We start from the raw sequence: 22,942 nt of genomic DNA, 5'->3' as shown, positions 1-22,942 counted from the left end.
TCCCTGTCCCTGCTGAAGAAAAGCAGGCTCAAACCATGATGCTGCCACCACCATGTTTGACAGTGGGGATGGTGTGTTCAGGGTGATGAGCTGTGTTGCTTTTACGCCAAACATAATGTTTTGCATTGTTGCCAAAAAGTTCAATTTTGGTTTCATCTGACCAGAGCACCTTCTTCCACATGTTTGGTGTGTCTCCCAGGTGGCTTGTGGCAAACTTTAAACAACACTTTTTATGGATATCTTTAAGAAATGGCTTTCTTCTTGCCACTCTTCCATAAAGGCCAGATTTGTGCAATATACGACTGATTGCTGTCCTATGGACAGAGTCTCCCACCTCAGCTGTAGATCTCTGCAGTTCATCCAGAGTGATCATGGGCCTCTTGGCTGCATCTCTGATCAGTCTTCTCCTTGTATGAGCTGAAAGTTTAGAGGGACGTCCAGGTCTTGGTAGATTTGCAGTGGTCTGATACTCCTTCCATTTCAATATTATCGCTTGCACAGTGCTCCTTGGGATGTTTAAAGCTTGGGAAATATTTTTGTATCCAAATCCGGCTTTAAACTTCTTCACAACAGTATCTCGGACCTGCCTGGTGTGTTCCTTGTTCTTCATGATGCTCTCTGCGCTTTTAACGGACCTCTGAGACTATCACAGTGCAGGTGCATTTATACGGAGACTTGATTACACACAGGTGGATTGTATTTATCATCATTAGTCATTTAGGTCAACATTGGATCATTCAGAGATCCTCACTGAACTTCTGGAGAGAGTTTGCTGCACTGAAAGTAAAGGGTCTGAATAATTTTGCACGCCCAATTTGTCAGTTTTTGATTTGTTAAAAAAGTTTGAAATATCCAATAAATGTCGTTCCACTTCATGATTGTGTCCCACTTGTTGTTGATTCTTCACAAAAAAATACAGTTTTATATCTTTATGTTTGAAGCCTGAAATGTGGCAAAAGGTCGCAAAGTTCAAGGGGGCCAAATACTTTCGCAATGCACTGTATGTACGGTAGGTCCAATCAGAGAGATAGGTAGGAGCAAGCCCATGTAATGCTTTTTAGGTTAGCAGTAAAACCTTGAAATCAGCCCTTGCCTTGACAGGAAGCCCGTGTAGGGAGGCTAGCACTGGAGTAATATGAACAATTTTTTGGGTTCTAGTCAGGATTCTAGCAGCCATATTTAGCACTAACTGAAGTTTATTTAGTGCTTTATCCGGGTATCTGGAAAGTAGAGCATTGCAGTAATCTAACCTAGAATTGACATTATTATTGGACAGAAAGTTTCTGATTTTTGCAATGTTACGTAGTTGGAAAAAAGCTGTCCATGAAACAGTCTTGATATGTTCTTCAAAAGAGAAATCAGGGTCCAGAGTAAGTCCGAGGTCCTTCACAGTTTTATTTGAGACGACTGTACAACCATTAAGATTAATTGTCAGATTCAACAGAAGATCTCTTTGTTTCTTGGGACCTAGAACAAGCATCTCTGTTTTGTCCGAGTTTAAAAGTAGAAAGTTTGCAGCCATCCACTTCGTTATGTCTGAAACACATGCTTCTAGTGAGGGCAATTTTGGGGCTTGTATGTACAGCTGTGTGTCATCCGCTTAGCAGTGAAAGATAACATTATGTTTTCGAATGACATCCCCAAGAGGTAAAATATATAGTGAAAACAATAGTGGTCCTAAAACGGAACCTTGAGGAACACCGAAATCTACAGTTGATTTGTCAGAGGACAAACCATTCACAGAGACAAACTGATACCTTTCCGACAGGTAAGATCTAAACCAGGCCAGAACTTGTCCGTGTCGACCAATTTGGGTTTCCAATCTCTCCAAAAGAATGTGTTGATCGATGGTATCAAAAGCAGCACTAAGGTCTAGGAGCACGAGGACAGATGCAGAGCCTCGGTCTGATGCCATTGAAAGGTAATTTACCACCTTCACAAGTGCAGTCTCAATGCTATGATGGGGTCTAAAACCAGACTGAAGAATTTCCTATACATTGTTTGTCTTCAGGAAGGCAGTGAGTTGCTGCGCAACAGCCTTTTCTCAAATTTTTGAGAGGAATGGAAGATTCGATATAGGCCGATTAGTTTTTTATATTTTCTGGGTCAAGGTTTGGCTTTTTCAAGAGAGGCTTTATTACTGCCACTTTTAGTGAGTTTGGTACACATCCGGTGGATAGAGAGCCATTTATTATGTTCAACAAAGGAGGGCCAAGCACAGGAAGCAGCTCTTTCAGTAGTTTAGTTGGAATAGGGTCCAGTATGCAGCTTGAAGGTTTAGAGGCCATTATTATTTTCATCATTGAGTCAAGAGATATAGTACTAAAACACTTGAGTGTCTCTCTTGATCCTAGGTCCTGGCAGAGTTGTGCAGACTCAGGACAACTGAGCTTTGAAGGAATATGCAGATTTGATGAGGAGTCCGTAATTTGCTTTCTAATAATCATGATCTTTTCCTCAAAGAAGTTCATGAATTTATTACTGCTGAAGTGAAAGCCATCCTCTCTTGTGGAATGCTGCTGTTTAGTTAGCTTTGTGACAGTATCAAAAAGGAATTTCGGATTGTTCTTATTTTCCTCAATTAAGTTGGAGAAATAGGATGATCGAGCAGCAGTATGGGCTCTTCGATACTGCCTTTCCAAGCTAGTCGGAGGACTTCCAGTTTGGTGTGGCGCCATTTCCGTTCCAATTTTCTAGAAGCTTGCTTCAGAGCTCGGGTATTTTCTGTATACCAGGGAGCTAGTTTCTTATGAGAAATTATTGTAGTTTTTAGGGGTGCAACTGCATCTAGGGTATTGCGCAAGGTTAAATTGAGTTCCTCAGTTAGGTGGTTAACTTATTTTTGGGTAGACAGAGGGAGTCTGGAAGGACATCAAGGAATCTTTGTGTTGTCTGTGAATTTATAGCATGACTTTTGATGCTCCTTGGTTGGGGTCTGAGCAGATTATTTGTTGCAATTGCAAACGTAATAAAATGGTGGTCCGATAGTCCAGGAATTAGTAGGAAAAACATTAAGATCCACAACATTTATTTCATGGGACAAAACTAGGTCCAGAGTATGACTGTGACAGTGAGTAGGTCCAGAGACATGTTGGACAAAACCCACTGAGTCGATGATGGCTCCGAAAGCCTTTTGGAGTGGGTCTGTGGACTTTTCCATGTGAATATTAAAGTCACCAAAGATTAGAATATTATCTGCTATGACTACAAGGTCCGATAGGAATTCAGGGAACTCAATGAGGAACGTTGTATATGGCCCAGGAGGCCTGTAAACAGTAGCTATAAAAAGTGATTGAGTAGGCTGCATAGATTTCATGACTAGACGCTCAAAAGACGAAAACATAATTTTTTTTTTGTAATTTGAAATTTGCTATCGTAAATGTTAGCAACACCTCCGCCTTTGCGGGATGCACGGGGGATATGGTCACTAGTGTAGCCAGGAGGTGAGGCCTCATTTAACACAGTAAATTCATCAGGCTTAAGCCATGTTTCCGTCAGGCCAATCACATCAAGATTATGATCAGTGATTAGTTCATTGACTATAATTGCCTTTGAAGTAAGGGATCTAACATTAAGTAGCCCTATTTTGAGATGTGAGGTATCATGATCTCTTTCAATAATGACAGGAATGGAGGAGGTCTTTATCCTAGTGAGATTGCTAAGGCGAACACCGTCATGTTTAGTTTTGCCCAACCTAGGTCGAGGCACAGACACGGTCTCAATGGGGATAGCTGAGCTGACCAAACTGACTGTGCTAGTGGCAGACTCCACTATGCTGGCAGGCTGGCTAACAGCCTGCTGCCTGACCTGCACCCTATTTCATTGTGGAGATAGAGGAGTTAGAGCCCTGTCTATGTTGGTAGATAAGATGAGAGCACCCCTCCAGCTAGGATGGAGTTCGTCACTCCTCAGCAGGTCAGGCTTGGTCCTGTTTGTGGGTGAGTCCCAGAAAGAGGGCCAATTATCTACAAATTATATCTTTTGGGAGGGGCAGAAAACAGTTTTCAACCTGCGATTGAGTTGTGAGAGTCTGCTGTAGAGCTCATCACTCCCCCTAACTGGGAGGGGGCCAGAGACAATTACTCGATGCCGACACATCTTTCTAGCTGATTTACACGCTGAAGCTATGTTGCGCTTGGTGATCTCTGACTGTTTCATCCTAACATCGTTGGTGCCGACGTGGATAACAATATCTCTATACTTTCTACACTCGCCAGTTTTAGCTTTAGCCAGCACCATCTTCAGATTAGCCTTAACGTCGGTAGCCCTGCCCCCTGGTAAACAGTGTGTGATCGCTGGATGATTCGTTTTAAGACTAATACTGCGGGTAATGGAGTCGCCAATGACTAGAGTTTTCAATTTGTCAGAGCTAATTGTGGGAAGCTTCGGCGTCTCAGACCCCGTAACGGGAGGAGTAGAGACAAGAGAAGGCTCGGCCTCTGACTCCGACTCATTGCTTAATGGGGAAAACCGGTTGAAAGTTTCTGTCGGCTGAATGAGCGACACCGGTTGAGCATTCCTACAGCATTTCCCTCCAGAAACTGTGAGATAGTTGTCCGGCTGCGGGGACCGTGCGAGGGGATTTATACTAACGTTACTATCTGTACTTACTGGTGGCACAGACGCTGTTTCATCCTTTCCTACACTGAAATTACCCTTGCCTAACGATTGCGTCTGAACCTGGGCTTGTAGCACAGCTATCCTTGCCATAAGGCGATCATTTTCCTGTATATTATGAGTACAGCGACTGCAAATAGAAGGAATCATGTTAATGTTACTACTTAGCTTCGGCTGTTGGAGGTCCTGACGAACCATGTCCAGATAAAGCGTCCCTAGTTGAAAGAAAAAAAAAAGTTGAGGAAAAAACCAAAAATATAAACGGTAATTAAAAAGTAAAACCGTAAAGTTGTTAGGTAGCAAAGTAAGTAAGTAGCAAAGTAAGGTTTGCAACAAAACGCACAGCAACACGTAAACAAGTCTGCAAGACCGGAAATGGCGTCAAAATCACAATCGAGCTTCAAATCCATAAAACACTCCTTCCATGGCCTCCAATTGCTTTTAAAAGCTAGTAAAACTAAGTGCATGCTCTTCAACCGATTGCTGCCGATTGCTGCCTGCATCCTCCCGCCTGATTAACATCACTACTCTGTACGGTTCTGACCTAGAATATGTGGACAACTACAAATACCTAGGTGTCTGGTTAGACTGTAAACTTTCCTTCCAGACTCACATTAAGCATCTCCAATCCAAAATTAAATCTAGAATCGGATTCCTATTTCGCAACAAAGTCTCCTTCTCTCATGCCGCCAAACAAAACTGACTATCTTACCAATCCTTGACTTTGGCGATTTCATTTGCAAAATAACCCCCGGTACTCTACTTAGCAAACCGGATGTAGGCTATCACAGTGCCATCCGTTTTGTCACCAAAGCCCAAATACTACCCATCACTGCGACCTGTCTGCTCTCGTTGGCTGGCCCTCATTACATATCCATCACCAAACCCTCTGGCTCCAGGTCATCTATAAGTCTTTGCTAGGTAAAGCCCCGCCTTATCTTAACTCACTGGTCACCATAGCAACACCCACCCATAGCATGCGCTCCAGCAGGTATACTGTATCTCACTGGTCATCCACAACACTTCCTTTGTCCGCCTTTCCTTCCAGTTCTCTGCTGCCAATGACTGGAACGAATTGCAAAAATCTATGAAGCTGGAGTCTTATATCTCCCTCTCTAACTTGAAGCATCAGCTGTCAGAGCAGCTTACCGATCACTTTACCTGTACACAGCCAATCTGTAAATAGCACACACCTCATCCCCATATTGTTACATACCCTCTTGCTCTTTTGCACCCCATCATCATCTGCACATCTTTCACTCCAGTATTAATGCTATATTGTAATTATTTTCACCTCTATGGCCTATTTAATGCCAGAATCTCTACTTTTCCACATTTTCACACACTGTACATAGATTTTTCTATTTTTCTTTTATTTTGTGTTATTGACTGTACGTTGGTTTATGTGTAACTCTGTGTTGTTGTTTTTGTCGCACTGCTTTGCTTTATCTTGGCCAGGTCGCAGTTGTTAATGAGAACTTGTTCTCAACTGGCCTACCTGGTTAAATAAAGGTGAAATTATTATTATTTTTTTTTAAATCACGCCAGTATGATTGTGGGCCTCAGAGATATCTGCACAACCAACATGCATGTGCAAGTGTTTGTTGACTATATGTTATACCTGATTAGGTGAAAGCGGTTGGTGGAGTTTGGAACTCTTGTTAGGATTTTATGAAGTGATAAAATGTTTGTTACCAGGGGAGGGGGTTTGTCAGCCATCACAGGCAGGCAGGTTGGGTAGTGACATGCCAGGGAGTGTAGGATCACACACCAACAGGTAGGCTGGTTACAGTGACAACAGTAGAAGCTTTAGACCACAAGTCACAGGCAGGTTGTAGGATGTCTGGAAAATGACTGTATACCCAATTAAGTCACTACAAACTGTGATAAGATGACAAATGTACAACAACAAATCCAATCTATTCGCTTTTCAGAAAAAATACAGGTTTGGTATTGTTCTCAACAGTTTGTTTCATATACAGTTTAAGTCGGAAGTTTACATACACCTTAGCCAAATACATTTAAACTCAGTTTTTCACAATTCCTGACATTTAATCCTAGTAAAAATTCCCTGTCTTAGGTCAGTTAGGATCACCACTTTATTTTAAGAATGTGAAATGTCATAATAATAGTAGAGAGAATGATTTATTTCAGCTTTTATGTCTTTCATCACATTCCCAGTGGGTGAGAAGTTTACATACACTCAATTAGTATTTGGTAACATTGCCTTTAAATTGTTAACTTGGGTCAAACGTCTCGGTTAGCCTTCCACAAGCTTCCCACAATAAGTTGAGTGAATTTTGGAAAATTCCTCCTAACAGAGCTGGTGTAACTGAGTCAGGTTTGTAGGTCTCCTTGCTCGCACACGCATTTTCAGTTCTGCCACACATTTTATATGGGAATGAGGTCAGGGCTTTGTGATGGCCACTTCAATACCTTAACTTTGTTGTCCTTAAGCCATTTTGCCACAACTTTGGAAGTATCCTTGTGATCATTGTCCATTCGGAAGACCCATTTTCGACCAAGCTTTAACTTCCTGACTGATGTCTTGAGATGTTGCTTCAATATATCCACAAACATTCCCTCCCTCATGATGCCATCTATTTTGTGAAGTGCACCAGTCCCTCCTGCAGCAAAGCACCCCCACAACATGATGCTGCCACACCTGTGCTTCACGGTTATGATGGTGTTCTTCGGCTTGCAAGCTTCCCCCTTTTTCCTCCAAACATAACAATGGTCATTACAGCCAAACAGTTCTATTTGTGTTTCATCAGACCAGAGGACATTTCTCCAAAAAGTACAATCTTTGTTCCCATGTTGCAAACCGTAGTCTGGCATTTTTATGGCGGTTTTGGAGCAGTGGCTTTTCCTTGCTGAGTGGCCTTTCAGGTTATGTTGAGATGGGACTCGTTTTTACTGTGGATATAGATACTTTTTAAAAAACTTGTTTCCTCCAGGATCTTCTGTTGTTCTGGGATTGATTTGCACTTTTTGCACTAAAGTACATTAATCTCTAGGAGACGGAACGCGTCTCCTTCCTGAGCAGTATGACGGCTGCGTGGTCCCATGGTGTTTATTCTTTTGTATTATTGTTTGTACAGATGAACGTGGTACCTTCAGGCGTTTGGAAATTGCTCCCAAGAATGAACCAGACTTGTGGAGGTCTACAATTTTTTTTCTGAGGTCTTGGCTTATATCTTTTGATTTTTCTATTATGTCAATGCAGCACACCACACTACACTCTTAGAAAAAAGGAGACAGCCCATGGAACAGCCCATAGGAAAACCCTTTTTTTCTAAGTGTGAAGCTCATAAAAGATTGGTGCAGTATTGGGTTGTAGGGGTGTGGTATGGTATGGTGGAGTAACAGCATCCACCCACACACACGGCACGTTTCTTAGTGGGGTTGGTGGCTCAGCCCTCCATGAGCAGCCCTCTAGCCGCAGTTTCCCATGATGCACTGTGTTTGTAATCAGGTCTGGTGGTATGCTGGCCCTCCAAGTTCCTCTCCTCTCCCTCGGCTCCTCTGCAATGCCTCTTAATACTGAACAACTCTCCTTTCTCCAATCCTCACTGCAGTTAAAAACAGCACTTTGGCCATGTCGTCAGAGCACAAAACCATTATACCACCACAGACCTAAAGTGTAGTACAATATAAGAAACCTTAAAGATAAATGCATAGTGGAGCTCTGTCTATTCCAATACAAAAACTTGATTTAAAAGCTCTGCTGACTAGGCATTCAGGGGTTTTAGTTTAGAAAAATAGCACAATGGCCAACATTGTTAAGATGGAGACTGGTTCTTCTGGATCCTTCAAGCCATTCATTGATTGTTCTTTTTTTGTTTCAGTTTTTTTTCTAAAACTCAGAATGTTACATTGTAAAACAACTCTCATAAAAATACCATTCAAATAAGGATGAAAAAAAATCATCCCTAAAAAAATAAATGGGCTCACATTAATTAGGATCAGGGATATAGTGGTATAAATCAAAGGTGGCTAAAGGCTGAACATTGGTTGAGAAGAAAACCTACACACTATCAATGACTAACATTCCCCCCTCTCCTCTCCTCTGTTTGCCTTGCAGTTTTCAGTGAAGATTTACGTTCCAGCTTATATTTTGTCAATGCATCTGTGCAAGAGGTAGTGTTTGCCAGCACCACAGGGACCTCGGTGCCCTGTCCCGCCGCGAGCGTGCCCCCCGCCTCGCTGCGCTGGTACCTGGCCACCGGAGAGGAGATCTACGATGTCCCCGGGATCCGCCACGTGCACCCAAATGGCACCCTTCAGATCTTCCACTTCAACCCCTCCAGCTTCAGCAACCTCATACATGACAACACCTACTATTGCACAGCGGAGAACCCCTCAGGGAAAATCAGGAGCCAAGATGTCCATATTAAGGCTGGTGAGTTGTCTATCTAGTTGGTTTATGCCTATACTTTACAGTATGGTTGTTTATTTGCAGTATAGGGGCAATGCCAAGGCTGGGGTTGATTCCATTTCAGTTCAGTCAGTTTAAGAGATGACCTGAAGAAACTGAATTGACCATAGACCATAACGATACAATATAATACTGTTCTATTTAGTCTTGTGCCCTGGACCATGTAGTGGTTAGTGGTCAGTGGTCAGTGTGGTTCTGGAAATGAACTGTTGATTACAGAGGTGGGAGTTAGGGCTGCAGACAGTATGGCTGTGAAGAAGTTGACCAGAAGCTTGTTGGTCACTAAGTGGGGATATATTGCTTGGGTGACTAGTAACCACAAGCTCAGCCTTTCAGCTGGAAATGTACAATGTGAACCACAGACATCACATTGGGTTGAGAGTGTGAGCAAAGCAGCGAATTAAGAAAAGGAACAAAATATATAGACTTACCAAATATTTTGACAAAACAGGAAAATAAAAGTCAATTCGTTCATCAGTGTCATTTCTTGTTTAATTTCTTATGTTTTTCAACAAGAACATTTGTCTGTATCCCCCCCCATCTCTTTCAGTTCTACGAGAGCCCTACACGGTCCGCGTGGAGGACCAGAAAGCCATGAGAGGCAATGTGGCAGTGTTCAAGTGCATTATCCCAGCCTCAGTGGAGGCCTACATCACCGTTGTGTCCTGGGAAAAAGACACAGTGTCAATCAACATCCAGAGTAAGTCTCTGCTCTCTAATTGCTACTGTAATGTATACAGAGAAATGTATGTAAAAAAATAACATTAAAATAAAAAGAGTCTGGTAAATGAGTATCACACTGCAAGAAAGGAAGGCCATAGGTTTGAGAAAGCGTTTTGACCCCAGGGATGTGTGCATGTGCTATGCCCTGTCTGTCTGCAAGGCCTTGTGAGGTCAGGCTAGACTAGTAGACTAGTGCCCATGCCCCTTGTCCCTGTTCCAGCCATGCAACCAGCCTGTTGCGTTGTCTTGTGTCCATGTCTGTCTGACCTCATGACAGACTGGCCCTATTTCCCTGCTGACCTGGCTGGGCGAGAGTCTTCCACAAGAGCAAGGAGGAGGGCATGGCAGCCCTGTGGTGTCACTTAGCCTCAGTGCTATTGACCTAGTTCTCTGGTGATGGGGGCCATTGCATGGTACGCGTTGCACAGTTTGATCATTCAAATTGCTTAAATGGGACGCTCGTCTACTCGATTGTTTCCTAGACCCCGGGGGCAAATTCACTTTATGTGGGGCATTTAACAAACTCAATAGACAAAGATAATGTCGTTTTGACTTTTGGATGGAGGGCAAATGCAGCGGTTTTTGTTGATCTTTCACAATTTGTCCGCTGAGGCGAAAGCAACCATGTTGAAAGCTATATCAATCTCTTAATCGTCCATAAATGGATTTGCCGGGAGGACGTTTTGGAGCTGAGAGGATATGCGGTTATGGTTTATGGAATACATACGTTTCATAATGTCAAGTATTTTCTTCCCCTAGACTTAATACTTGACTGGATTCTAAGACTTGTCATATAATCCATTCGATTTATGTACTGTAAGGACGCAATGCAATCATTTTCCTATGCAAGTCTAAATGGGTATTTTTCCTTGCTGTCCTATGTGAACTTCACTATCAAAACAAAATGTTTACTTTGTGCTGTTAAAATCAAAATGTACACGCTGTCAGAAAGATGTAGCCGCCACCAATCCAGTGCTCTTCTCCATGCTAAATAATAGATGACGGAAGTCTATGAATCTAGCAGCAAATAGTCTTTATTAATTTCTCAACACATGCACCCACTGTCCATCCTCCCCATTCTTCATGACTCACGCATATCAAGTGCAACTTAAATAGTCTGCGTGTGTGAAAGAATGTGTGTGCGTGTCCATGTGTGCGTGCATGTGTGTGTCTGCGTGCATGCGTGGTATCCATGCTGACTGGTGGCTTTAGGCAGATGACCATGCCCTACTCTTGTTTTCTAGGGGCCGCCAAAGCCCACCTTTTAAATGTTTTATGAGTAAAAAAAAATAGAAGACAATATCAACACTTAGACTCGAAAAACTTCATAAAATAATGTTTTTCTGTCTCTGGTAGTATGAATTATGGATGATAGTATTTCTATTGGAGAGGTGTACCATGAAGCAGGCAGCAGGCCCCATCTAACCATCCCTCTGTAAGTCTCACTGGGGTTAAGCCTACTTTAGGATGGGTTGCTGTGCAGAACCTAACAACGCACCACTCAAAGAGCTCCAGTGTCTGCATGCGTGGAATGACGGTCTAATATGAAAAGTGTGAAAAGTGTGAAAAATACACACAATCAAGAAGACAGTCACTAGAAGTTGCAGTGCAGTAAGTGCATTGTCTTTGTCAGTGGTCATAGATAATCCCTGGAAATGGTTAGCTACTAGGTGTGCAGGCTTTTGTTGCAGCCCAGCACTGTCTTACAGTACACAACAGTACTGCTCTTCAGGACCTTGACTTGTTAAACCAGATGGTTAACGCAGGGCTGGATTAACAACCTGTACACCATATAGCTCTCCAAGCTCAGCTTTGGTTACCACTGGTGAATGTAATTGATGTATCATTACACTGAACATTTGGCATTACATGGTTCAAAACAATATGGTAACATCATTTTAGATGGAAAGAAAAACTGGTAGGGTGATGATCGAGTGCCAGGAATTACAGCAATGATTTGAAGGAAAAAATTATGCCCATATTGTCATGCCCTGACCTTAGAGAGCCTTTTTATTTCTCTACTTGGTTAGGTCAGGGTGTGATTTGGGTATTCTAGTTTTCTATTTCTTTGTTGGCCGGGTAGGGTTCCCAATCAGAGGCAGCTGTCTATCGTTGTCTCTGATTGGGAATCATACTTAGGCAGCCTGTTTTCCTCCATAGTTTGTCTTGTCTTCGTATAGTTGCTGTTTAGCGCTACAGAGCTTTACGTTTGTTTATATTTTGTTGTTTTTTGGTGTTCATTTAATAAAGTACGATGAACACTTTCCACGCTGCGCTTTGGTCTCACTCATTCAACGACGGACGTAACACATATCCCATTCATTTGTGTCTATAGCTACATGGTCCCCTCCTCTGATAAGCAGCTGATTGTCACTAAGATATGGGTGAAGATATGGCTGGGGATGAAGCAATGACACCCACACATGTATCCTTTCCGCTGCTCTACCGCGTGGCAGGCTGCTACAGCATAATGCAGGATGAATCCAGTGATGTATTGTTCTGCGTTCAAAGCTCTGAAATGTTTTCATTCCGATGGTGAAGGGTTCCTTGCATCTGCAACTGTCTTATGGATTGTGTTCTTCCAGGAACCATTTTAGGAATCCTCCTCATGGGTTCAGTCGGCTTCCCTTCACTGTTTGTGAATAAGACTTAAGACAAGGGATATTATGAAATATGCCCGATAGTAGAAAGCTCATCCTATAGCTACTATGCTGATGATACTAATGGTTGCATTTAACCAAAACCTCAAAATAGCTTCTCATGTTGAAAGAAAGTATGCTTGTTGCATTGATAGCCTCTGACAAAATCAAAAAAACTATTTTTGTTGCATGCAGTAATAAACATTCGATTGATATTCTATTAATTGAGATTATATTGTTGAAACAAACCCAAATACTTATTCTCCATCAATAGCATATTAGGTTTGTTTGTGTCATGTTGGGGTTGGGTTGCTGATTCTGTTTCTGTTGACTCACAGAGAGAGAGACAGCCCAAGCAGTGTTCTCCATTCCCCAGGTGCAGACTGAGGGCTGTGCTGTGCTGTGCTGCAGTCACTGAGGAGGGCCTTGTAGTGATTTGCCATGGCCTGATCTGGCCTGCTCTGCATTCAGCACGAGTGGGGCCGGCCCCCAGCACTGCAGAGAGGCACACACGCACACACTCTACACACTCCTTCTCATTCCACACACGAGCCACAAACCAGGGCTATCGGCCATCACATCACATTGCCCTTTTCTGCTCCACCTACCTACCCCCCATTCTCACACACACACACACACACACACACACACACACACACACACACACACACACACACACACACACACACACACAAACACGCCATGGTCACTCCCTGTCCTTGTATTTAGGAGCAAAGTGATAAGGTACATTATGACATGGGAAGTCATTTGTACCACCATTGACTTTGCACCATCCTCATACCATCAGTATATACGGGTTATTGACTATATGTGTTATACCTGAACGTGTAACATTTATTGTTGAATCAGCTACCCAAAAGAGCTGTTCTCTTTCAGAATACACACTATGTGATATAATGGTGTTCAGCAACAACATAATATTCATATTGTTCTTATTCCTGTCTTATTGATATTCATCCAAGCTTCCCTGATTTGTTCTTCTGGTTGGAAGTTCAACACTGTTGCCTATCTATCTGGTGTATTTCACAGTTTATCACTCATGTTTCATTGCCATTTTCCAGCCATTTTCAAGTTGTTTAGTGGCCAGCCAGTCAGTCATGTGTGTCTCCGGGCTGGTGGTCACTGTGAAGTAAATATCAATTGTTTTATCAAAAGCCAGGCCACCATCATCATGTGTTCATGGGCTGGTGTTTTCTCTTCTCTCTCTCTCTCTCTCTCTCTCTCTCTCTCTCTCTCTCTCTCTCTCTCTCTCTCTCTCACTCTCTCTGTGGTGTCAGCTTTACAGTACTCTCAGTTGGTATTAGCTAGAATGTCTTAGCCCTGCCTACCTTTGGGAAAGCAACCTGTAATTACCTTGGTAACCCCGAAAAAAACCTTTTTCAAACACAATTTTGTTGTTGTCTGCTTGTTTTAATCCATTTCAAAACTACATTTAGGAAAAGTACAACATGTCTAAAGATGATTTCAACATTGCCTGCTCCAGAACATTCTTGGCACGTAGAAAAACTTAATATTGTTGTTCTTCCCTCATTGTGCTGCTTTTATAATTGCACTAGCACTGGAATACCGGACACCCCTGCAGACCCCGCAAGGCAGGGGGGCCCACGAGCTCTTGGCCCATTGATGTCTATTTTGTGTTTTAAAAATCATTTTACAGTAACCCTCCAAAAAGTAATTCATAAATCTTTTTAATTTCCATATGTACTAGGAAGCTAATTGTTTGTTTATTGGGCTTCAAGAAAGTGACTGAGTCAGGCCTTGAAAAATAAATTATTGAAAGTAAGGGGGTATCGTGAACAAGTGCCGTGGTCGAGGCTACGACGCCACCAGTGCAATGAGTGGAGCTTACTCAGGTGTTTAAAAGCACATATCAGACCGACGGCCCAATGCTTCTTAGGTAGTTCTTTATGAGTTTATTTTAGAAAACGATCTCAGGGATGGTTACAGGGATGGTTACAGGGATGGTTACAGGGATGGTTACAGGGATGGTTACAGGGATGGTTACAGGGATTGCAAAAACAGCAACATCAGGGAAACTGGGCAGAAAGGAGTGGTGCTTCAAATACAGCAGATCTGCAACATCTTTAATTGGTCCTCTCATTATCCTTCATTGCTGGAAAGAGATTACTTGTATAGGAAGCCCTGGGGACAGGTCGTCTGGATATCGGACAGCCATAACAGATTATCATCTTTAGCGGACAACAGCTCAAAAAAATCAGTTCGCAATTTCGTTCATACTGGTGAACTGGCTTTGTGTGGTTGCAATATCAACAGTCCCTTATCTCTGGTATATCTTGGCAAGCATCATTCAAGACTAAGTTTAAATTGTGTGCAGCGCAATGTACATAGAGTATAACGCATGTCTCAGGAAAGATTGTCTGGCTTGTCAATACTTAGTATAGAAAACTGTTGGGCCCACAACCTAGGCCTACGGGCCGTGGTGAAAACATTTGCACATAAAAATGCAAGGCGACGCACTCGCATACTCTAGCTTCTATAGCCCTCTGCGTAGAAAAAAAGAGAGACATTTACAGACACAGATAAACATAAAACGAGACACAGGGAGAAAATACTTCAGGATAATTGTTAGGTTATTTGATGTGTAATTGTTATTAAAAAGTTTATTGTAGCAGCTTAATACTGTATTTAGCTATAGATAGTATGCTACACTGCATAATGAAACAATCCCTAATAAGCTAGTATTTTCAGGGTAGACTGGCTGTATTATTTGACGTTAATAGTTGGTTTTAGTATGCAATTTTACAATTAGCATTGTTTGATTTTCCAACTTTAATTACGGAACAAGTATTTAAATTATTGCCACCAGCCAGCAGTCTAAATGTCAGCATTGCTACATCGTATATAGCTTCTTGAAATGTTATCCTTAACATGAGAAAATTATGACCAAATTATAATGTATCCATTGTCTAAAGCAAACCTTTAGGTTACATGCCCTGGCAGTGGCACCACAGAAAGCTTATCATAAATTCGACAGGCAGCCGCATAGACATGCCACAATTTCAGCACCATGGACAGTGATCGGTAGTCTATACTGTTTGAGTGGCTGTACTAAACAAGTTAAATATCTAACCTGTGATGAAATGTTTTACACACATAGCTTACGTTACGTGTACTTGAACACCTGGTCCCACAATTTACCACTCTCCCACTCTGAATAGCCTGAAGCCACAGATCTCTCCTCACAGCCTCTATTTCCTTACGTGGGAGCATTGCACACTTTAGATTGGGATTTTTGACCTGGTTTGACATACATTGTATAACACAGCAGTTTTCAACATGGTTTTTGATTTCTGTATAACACAAAATAAACAAAAATGTTGGCTCTTTTTCAATGGGGAAGAAGGGCCTAGGGGAATTCCCTGTGACGTAAATATCGACTGGGAGTATATGGTCGGTGTTTGTAAACAGTCCTCTCTGAAATGGGGCCGATGATTTTATCACAGAATATATACTATCAATATTACTTTCTGTACCCCATTGATTTTAACATTTTGTATTGCGTTGGAGCAAATGTGGACATCACCATTGAAAGTTTGATGTCATACATGCATGTAAATGGGTGTAAAACTCTGGCTGGGCGAGAGTTTTTGTAGCTATTTGAAAGTAAAAGGGATAGTTCATCCAAATGACAAAATGACGCATCGCTTTCCTTACACTGTAAGCAGTCTGTGGACAAGGTACAGTGGTTCTTCCTTTAATGTTTTTTCCTGCAGCACAGCTTGCCTGGTGCCGCAGAAATCTATGGTACGTTATATGGTACGTATCTATGGTACGTTACAGTGCCAGGGAAATAAAACCAATGCATAGATTTCTGTCATACCTTGTAAATAGACTGCTTACAGGTTAAGGTATCCAATGCATTTTTTGTATTTGTGTGAACTATCCCTTTAAGTATTCGATCAACATTTGTAGAGGGAAAAAGTCAATAGTAATTCAGCTGTATTGATGTTGCCTTTTTGAGGACTGAAGAGAAATTAAAATTGGAAGGAATCATTTCTCATATTACTTTAACTATAGACTACAGGTACCAGGTGTTATGGTGTGTTGAGTGTAAATTGCAGCATTCATACAGTATAGCACACTCACTGTTGGTTTGCTCTATGGTAAAACAGTATAGAAGCAGCGTAAGCATTGGTGAATGCAGCACAGCCTTGAGAAGGGGGCTGAAGCTGGGGCTGAGGCAGAGTAGGGATAATGGTTTTACTGGTCTCTGTGTGATGGAGACAGAGAGAGAGAAGGGAGGGAGGGAGGGATGGAGGGGAGGAAAGGGGGAAGAAGGGACTAACATGGCCGTGTTTCTGGAAGCCATAGCCATGTTGGAGGAGGAGGGTGGGGTGAGGTGAAGGTCTCTCTCTCTCTCTCTCTCTCTCTCTCTCTCTCTCTCTCTCACTCTGTCGACAGGCAGGGTTTGGACTCTGATGCGTGACAGGCCGGATGGAGAGTCTTTTTCGAGCGCTCGTCATTCCTCCTCTCTATGATTGGCTGGAGTATTGTTATTCACACCGAAAATGGGTCAGGCGGCCTGTGGAGGATTGAGTGTTTGTACAGACGTACAGTCCGCAGACACACACACACACACACACACACACACACACACGGCTCAAACTAAGGTTGAATGTGTTCTGGAGCAGAGCACTCACTCCCTGCAAAAATCAAATAGATGAATAGAAATAAATGGTGTGCTGTATAGTGAGCAAGGTAGTGAGTATCTCTGGTGTAACCAGCATTCTACTCCTCCTCTCACAGGCTCCCGGCTGGTTCTCCTGCCACACCTAGTGGCAGGGGCCTTAGCAGGAGAAATAACGGGATAAATAAAGGGATACACAAAAAATAGGGAGGAAAATCGATACCTGTGCACATGAATCTGGCTGCGGCTGCCACTAAGCATTAGGGGATCATGACGGGAGAGATGCAGTTGTGCGCAGGGCAGTGTGAACACAACGTGATAAGCATGGAGGTGAGGGAGGAGAGAGGAGGCAAAGCATGCTCCCCTTAGCCAGCCAAGCCACATGGAGAGCCAAAATGTCCCCCGTATTTTATTATCCATGCACTTATTTAAGTTTGAAAGATCCTATGAAGATCCTGACACTGTCGTAGACACTCAGTGAGCATTTGTGAGTGTTGATGAATAATGTAATGCAGATCCATGTGTGGTTAGCTAGATTTCAACAACCTTTGTTAGCCTTCCCCTGCTCCGCTCCCAGACCTAGACAGATACATTAATTCTCTTATCTCCCCCACCACCACCACATTCCCTGCACTGATCAAACTCCCACCTCTGCACTGTGGCTGTTTGCTCATGAATAACCACAATTTGTTCCTTATTAAACTCTAGGCCGGGGCTGGGAACGATTAGAGCTCTGAGCCGGTGTGAGGGAGAGAGGGAGACTAAGTGCAGCTTAGTCTTTGATAAACAGTGAGCGAGGGCTCCATAGGTGCTGCTGCAGTTTGGCACATGTACTGTATCTTCCAGGGAGGAGAAAGATGTTGGTAGTTGTGGTGGACTCTTCTTACAGCCTCCAGACCCCAGCAGCACCAGAAAGATCTGGAGCCCTGCCAGGTCACACGTGGCCCCCGTCCAAGATACAGATTAGCTATCAGCGCAACATGGGCTAATCATGGAAGGAGCCACACATTAATTAGCATTTAGAGATTTCTGTGGACTGGATGTTTTGGAGGCCCTGATCTTTATTTTACTCTTCTTATTATCTATCCTGATGCCTAATCACTTTACTCTGCCTTAATGTACATATCTACCTAAAATTGTATTCATCAGTGGGTCAAAGGGAAGGTGTCAGTGTTGATCTGAGAGTAGAGAGTGTGCGTTTTAGTGACATTAGGATGTTGTTTTTTCAACTACACTAGTGTCTCTCTGGGTCCCTCTTGTTTTGTGGCGAGACACACACGTAACAAGAGGAGGCACCTATGATCTTATAAGGCCGTTTGTTTGTCCAGTTTGAGATTCCATTCAATTGTATGTAGACATGTTATGGTATGCCATGTTTTCAGACAGAAACAGGCCCTGACACGCTGGTGTCAGAGTGTTAAAGAAGTGAACGTCTTCGCAGAGATTACAAGGGAGTAGAGGAGGGAAGGTTTTGATGAGGTCAGCTGAGGAAGAGTAACCCATCACTCTGCTGAGATGGCTTTATACAGTAGATGGTCCTGCCATGGAGGAGGGACAGCGATATCAGATGAATGCTACACCTACGTCTGGACAGACAGGTGGACACACAAGGTGTCTGTGATATAGATATGATACACAAGGTGATATAGGAGAACATCTGGAGGAGGAGCCCAAGGAGAACGTTCTAACTTTATGACATGATAGGAAAGCGAGGGTCCTCACCTGAGCGGGACTAAGCCCAACCTCAAGCGTACAGATTAGGTTGTGAGTGGAGAGATCAACACTGCATTCTCAGTGGCCTACATCCCCGTCAGTCTGACGGTGACTCAGCGTATCTGTCATGATAGAGCTTGTTAGATCAGGAAAGAGATGGAGACTAATGACTCTCTGTCTCTCCCCCCCTGAATAGGTGTTGTGAACCAGCATCAGGGCGCCATAGAACAAATCCCAAGACAAATTTGTTTGAAACATAGATATATTTAGGCCTTTCTATAAAGAATACTTTCATCGTCCTGGTTTCTGTTGGGTTGGTTAAGCGATCTTGAACCATAATGTAAAAGCAGAAAGACTAGGGAAGGACAAGGAAGGGAGGAAAAAGAGCCGTGTTCTAGAGCTAGAGACGATGGTGACAAACACAAGGAGCCTAGCGTCAGTCTCAGCCAGAGACAAACAAACGGTTGTGCTGCTGTCTTCTTAGCACCGCGTGATTACTCTGTCAGCGAGAAAAGAGGGGAAGGCTATTCCCCCCTCCATCACTCCATTTCTCTCCCATGTTTAACCTTGCTGTTGGTGATGGCGACGTCACAATTAGGTGATCCATAAGACCAACCTTTGACTGGCGACATCTGCATGGAAACTGCAGCAGGCTGATGGCAGAGAGATGTGTGTGTGCGTGTGTGTGTGTTTGCGGAGAGAAGGAGGGGGAGGGGGGGGCGGAGACTGTGGCGTAGGCTGCTCTTATCGCATGTGTGCAGCTACTGCAGTGTCTTTGAGAGACAGAGGGGCTGTCCATGAATGCCACTCACTCTCCCTATTCACAGCAAAAACACACACTCTCTCTCTTCCTCTCTCTCTTCCTCACTCTGTCTCTCTCTCTGCCTGCACTGCATTTTCTGTCAAGACTGAGAAAGAAATAAGAAAAACATGACTTGAGCTTTGATGCAGACTCATGACAAATGGCTCCATGTTGTCACATTTTCAGATTTCTTTCTAATAAGGGACAGGCGAAAAGTGAAACGTCATTTGACATCAGAGCATTTCTCTTCTGATGTATGTGTGCGTTTCTCTCTCTCTCTGTGTGTGTGTGTGTGTGTGTGTGTGTGTGTGTGTGTGTGTGTGTGTGTGTGTGTGTGTGTGTGTGTGTGTGTGTGTGTGTTTTTAAACACTTATGATTGCAACAGCAACATTAAACCCAGAATATATCACAACTATCATACTAGGGTAGACCTTTACAGATTTAAATATATATATATTACGTACATTTATTCAGATATAGAATTGGATATAATATATCACAATACCCAAATTTTTTCACTGCTTCTGCAGGGTTATAGTTTGTACCATTTTGATACAGAAATCAACCACACCTGTGTAATGTGTAATGTGTAATGTGTAATGTGTAATGTGTAATGTGTAATGCACAGCCTTCTGAAAACAGCTCCTCTTAATCCATGTCTGGTTCGCTCTGATTCTGTCTTTAGACAGAAAAATATGACATATTGACAAACATTCTTTTAATGATTAAATATAAAAATCTAGGAACCTTTATCAACTCAATGAAAGGAAGAGCTCAGTCATCCAGGCCAGGGGGAGTCCCCTCCCTTCTCTCTCCATCCCAGAATCTGCCAGAAGAGGATAGTGTATAGTGATGATGAATCCCTCCAAGGTCATGATGCTAATCAGAACAGGGAATAATGAAGTTAATTCATTCACCACAGAGGGAGGGAGGGAGATGCTCCGCCAGGATAAAGGTGACCTGCCTATAGGTGTTTCCAAGGCTACAGTACTTCCTCACCAGGGGAAATCACCTTGATAGATAGGTCGACATATTGGGCAGCTGGGATAGTGATATCCCTGTGTACTGAATACCAGAGTGGGTTCTGGGAATTCTACCCCCCACCCATCTCTCCCCACCTAGTCCCAGTCTCCCCTACCCAGATGCAGTGTCATGTCATGTCCTACTCTTAGAAGTAATTTATTGAATGCTGTGATAAGGGACCTTGAGTTTGATGTGGTATTGAAGAACAGATGGGTAAGGGATGACTGGAAGATCTATGCTAAGTAGTGTGTCTACACTGAAAGATCCTTACCTTAGAGGTTGTTTCTTTGTAGTTTGTATTAGGACATGTTCATATTATGAATAGTGATTCTTCTGTTTTGGAATAGCAAGTAAAAAGTAGTTGGCAATTAGTAGATTGATGATTTAATAATAGGCTTCATGATCACAATGTTTACCAATGATCAATTTGGAACTTGTATTAGTTTCATTGATAGTGAAGTTCACTGTTGTTGTGTAATACATGCAAATGTTGGTGGTGTTTTTAATGATTATATTCTACAAATTTGATGTAATAAAATTAAACTAGATATATTTTTATAGAATAGTTTAATTGTAAAATATAACACATTTATATTTTGATATTGTATTAATTAGATTGTATCTACATAATATAATTCAATTCTTGAATAATTATTTTCATGCGTATATTTTTTATTTTATTGGTATGTTAAAGATATTTATAAAATGTATTTGTTTTTGTGTTTCAGTTCAGTCAACCAATTATGTTATGTATTACAAAATATATTTTGAATAATGTATTTATATAGAAAGTAATACTATTTCATATATATAAGAGTAACATACTTTTTAAAAGAACAATGGCCCATCACAGAGGAGCTCTTCTTGATAAAGATATCCACAGTGTTCCCATGTTGGCATATCAAGGCCAGTTACTCCCTGGACCCTGTCCTCCTGCTATGCACACGGAAAGCTTATACTCACATAACTCAAGTACACATTGCCTATGTATGGTGGACAAAGTGCACTGCATTTCCAGCATGTTCTCTCTCTGAGGTGTAGAAATCTATTTGCTTTTGGAAGCTGCTTGCATAATCCTTTAGTTACACTTGGCAGCTGCAGAGACAGATACAATAGTAGGAGAGTTGGTTGTAAAAAATAATTCTGGGCACAAAGAAATTGAACTGATAAGCGTATGTGTGTAGGGTCCTTTGCATAATCCAGTCTAATCTATAGCAGAACACAGAATGAAGTGTGTTAACTAAAAAGAACAGTGACAGCATTCAAATTCACAGGAAGCCTTTTATTTGGTTCGTGTCATTGCTCTTGTCCATGCCTTTGATTTTTGAATTTTTTTATTTTTTGATCACGCATTCGAATATGCAAAATAATTTGCTTCTCGCTTTCTTCAGGTTTTATAGACTACCAGTGAGTACCATTTAGATTATACTGAATGTATGAAATATATAAAAAAGAACAGAAAAAAATATACGATTTCTGTCAATTAAATATTGAATAATTAAATTATATTTAATGTGATGTTCTTTATGTTTGAGGTATTAATATTTGGCTGTCAGGAGTCCCATAACATCCCTGATCCTCAGTATAGTAAATATCAATTTGGTTGCTGAGGTTCTCAGTTGATTTTGTCTGAGGCACCTGATTGGTGCATTGGGTGGATGACTCGTCGAATGCTTAGCCAATAGCGTTTTCTGCACTAACACTCTTTTTTTCTTTCTAAATAAATTGCCTGGAGAAATTGAACAAAACAGTTGAGAAAGGGAGCAAGGCTTTCATCTCATTGAGAAGCACATATTAGCTGTGGTGGGAAGATAAGCTACTCTCTCTCAACAGCTATTAAGCTCACTGTATGGTAGCCAGTTTCTTATTTTTTAATTGTGCCTGGTTTTTACAAGCTTTCGCCTGTGTGCACTCACGACACTGTGGCGTAGGTTTCACTGTTTGTGTGTGTGTGTGGTGTTTGTCAAATGACGGGCAACCTGCAGAAACATTATGCAAACTCCAAAATGGAGGCCAGACCATGTGACCTTGTGCAGCCATTTTCTCTCAGTCTCACTGACACACACACACACACACACACACACACACACACACACACACACACACACACACACACACACACAGCGATCACTAAGGGGTCTCTCACACACACTCCTAGGACGGTAGGGGAGAACCTCCTTCTGTGGAAGGCACCATGTATTCCTCTTTGCGCCACATCATTTCCTGCCATTTAAATGCCATTAAAAAATATGTTTTCAGCAATTTATGAACTGATATATTGAAAAATATGATACACTGAATATTTTATTTGAAAAGAT

General features: G+C 42.2%; 1 protein-coding gene across 3 annotated transcripts in view; it reads left to right on the top strand.

Annotated features, from left to right (window-relative positions):
• The window catches only part of LOC110537435 (cell adhesion molecule DSCAM), a 142,765-nt gene that overhangs the window by 30,017 nt on the left and 89,806 nt on the right, over positions 1-22,942 (top strand). For all 3 annotated transcript variants that reach the window (XM_090192262.1, XM_021623480.3, XM_090192264.1), the window contains exons 2-3: positions 8,702-9,019; positions 9,606-9,755. In XM_090192262.1, coding sequence (XP_090048388.1) covers positions 8,702-9,019; positions 9,606-9,755 — 468 coding nt within the window. The remainder of the gene's footprint in view (positions 1-8,701; positions 9,020-9,605; positions 9,756-22,942) is intronic.

This window comes from Oncorhynchus mykiss, chromosome 12 (assembly GCF_057628025.1).
Source record: "Oncorhynchus mykiss isolate SJ-2025 chromosome 12, ASM5762802v1, whole genome shotgun sequence".
Classification (NCBI taxonomy): domain Eukaryota; kingdom Metazoa; phylum Chordata; class Actinopteri; order Salmoniformes; family Salmonidae; genus Oncorhynchus; species Oncorhynchus mykiss.
The sequence above is the reverse complement of the archived record's forward strand: the minus strand, read 5'-3'. Positions and strand labels throughout refer to the sequence as shown.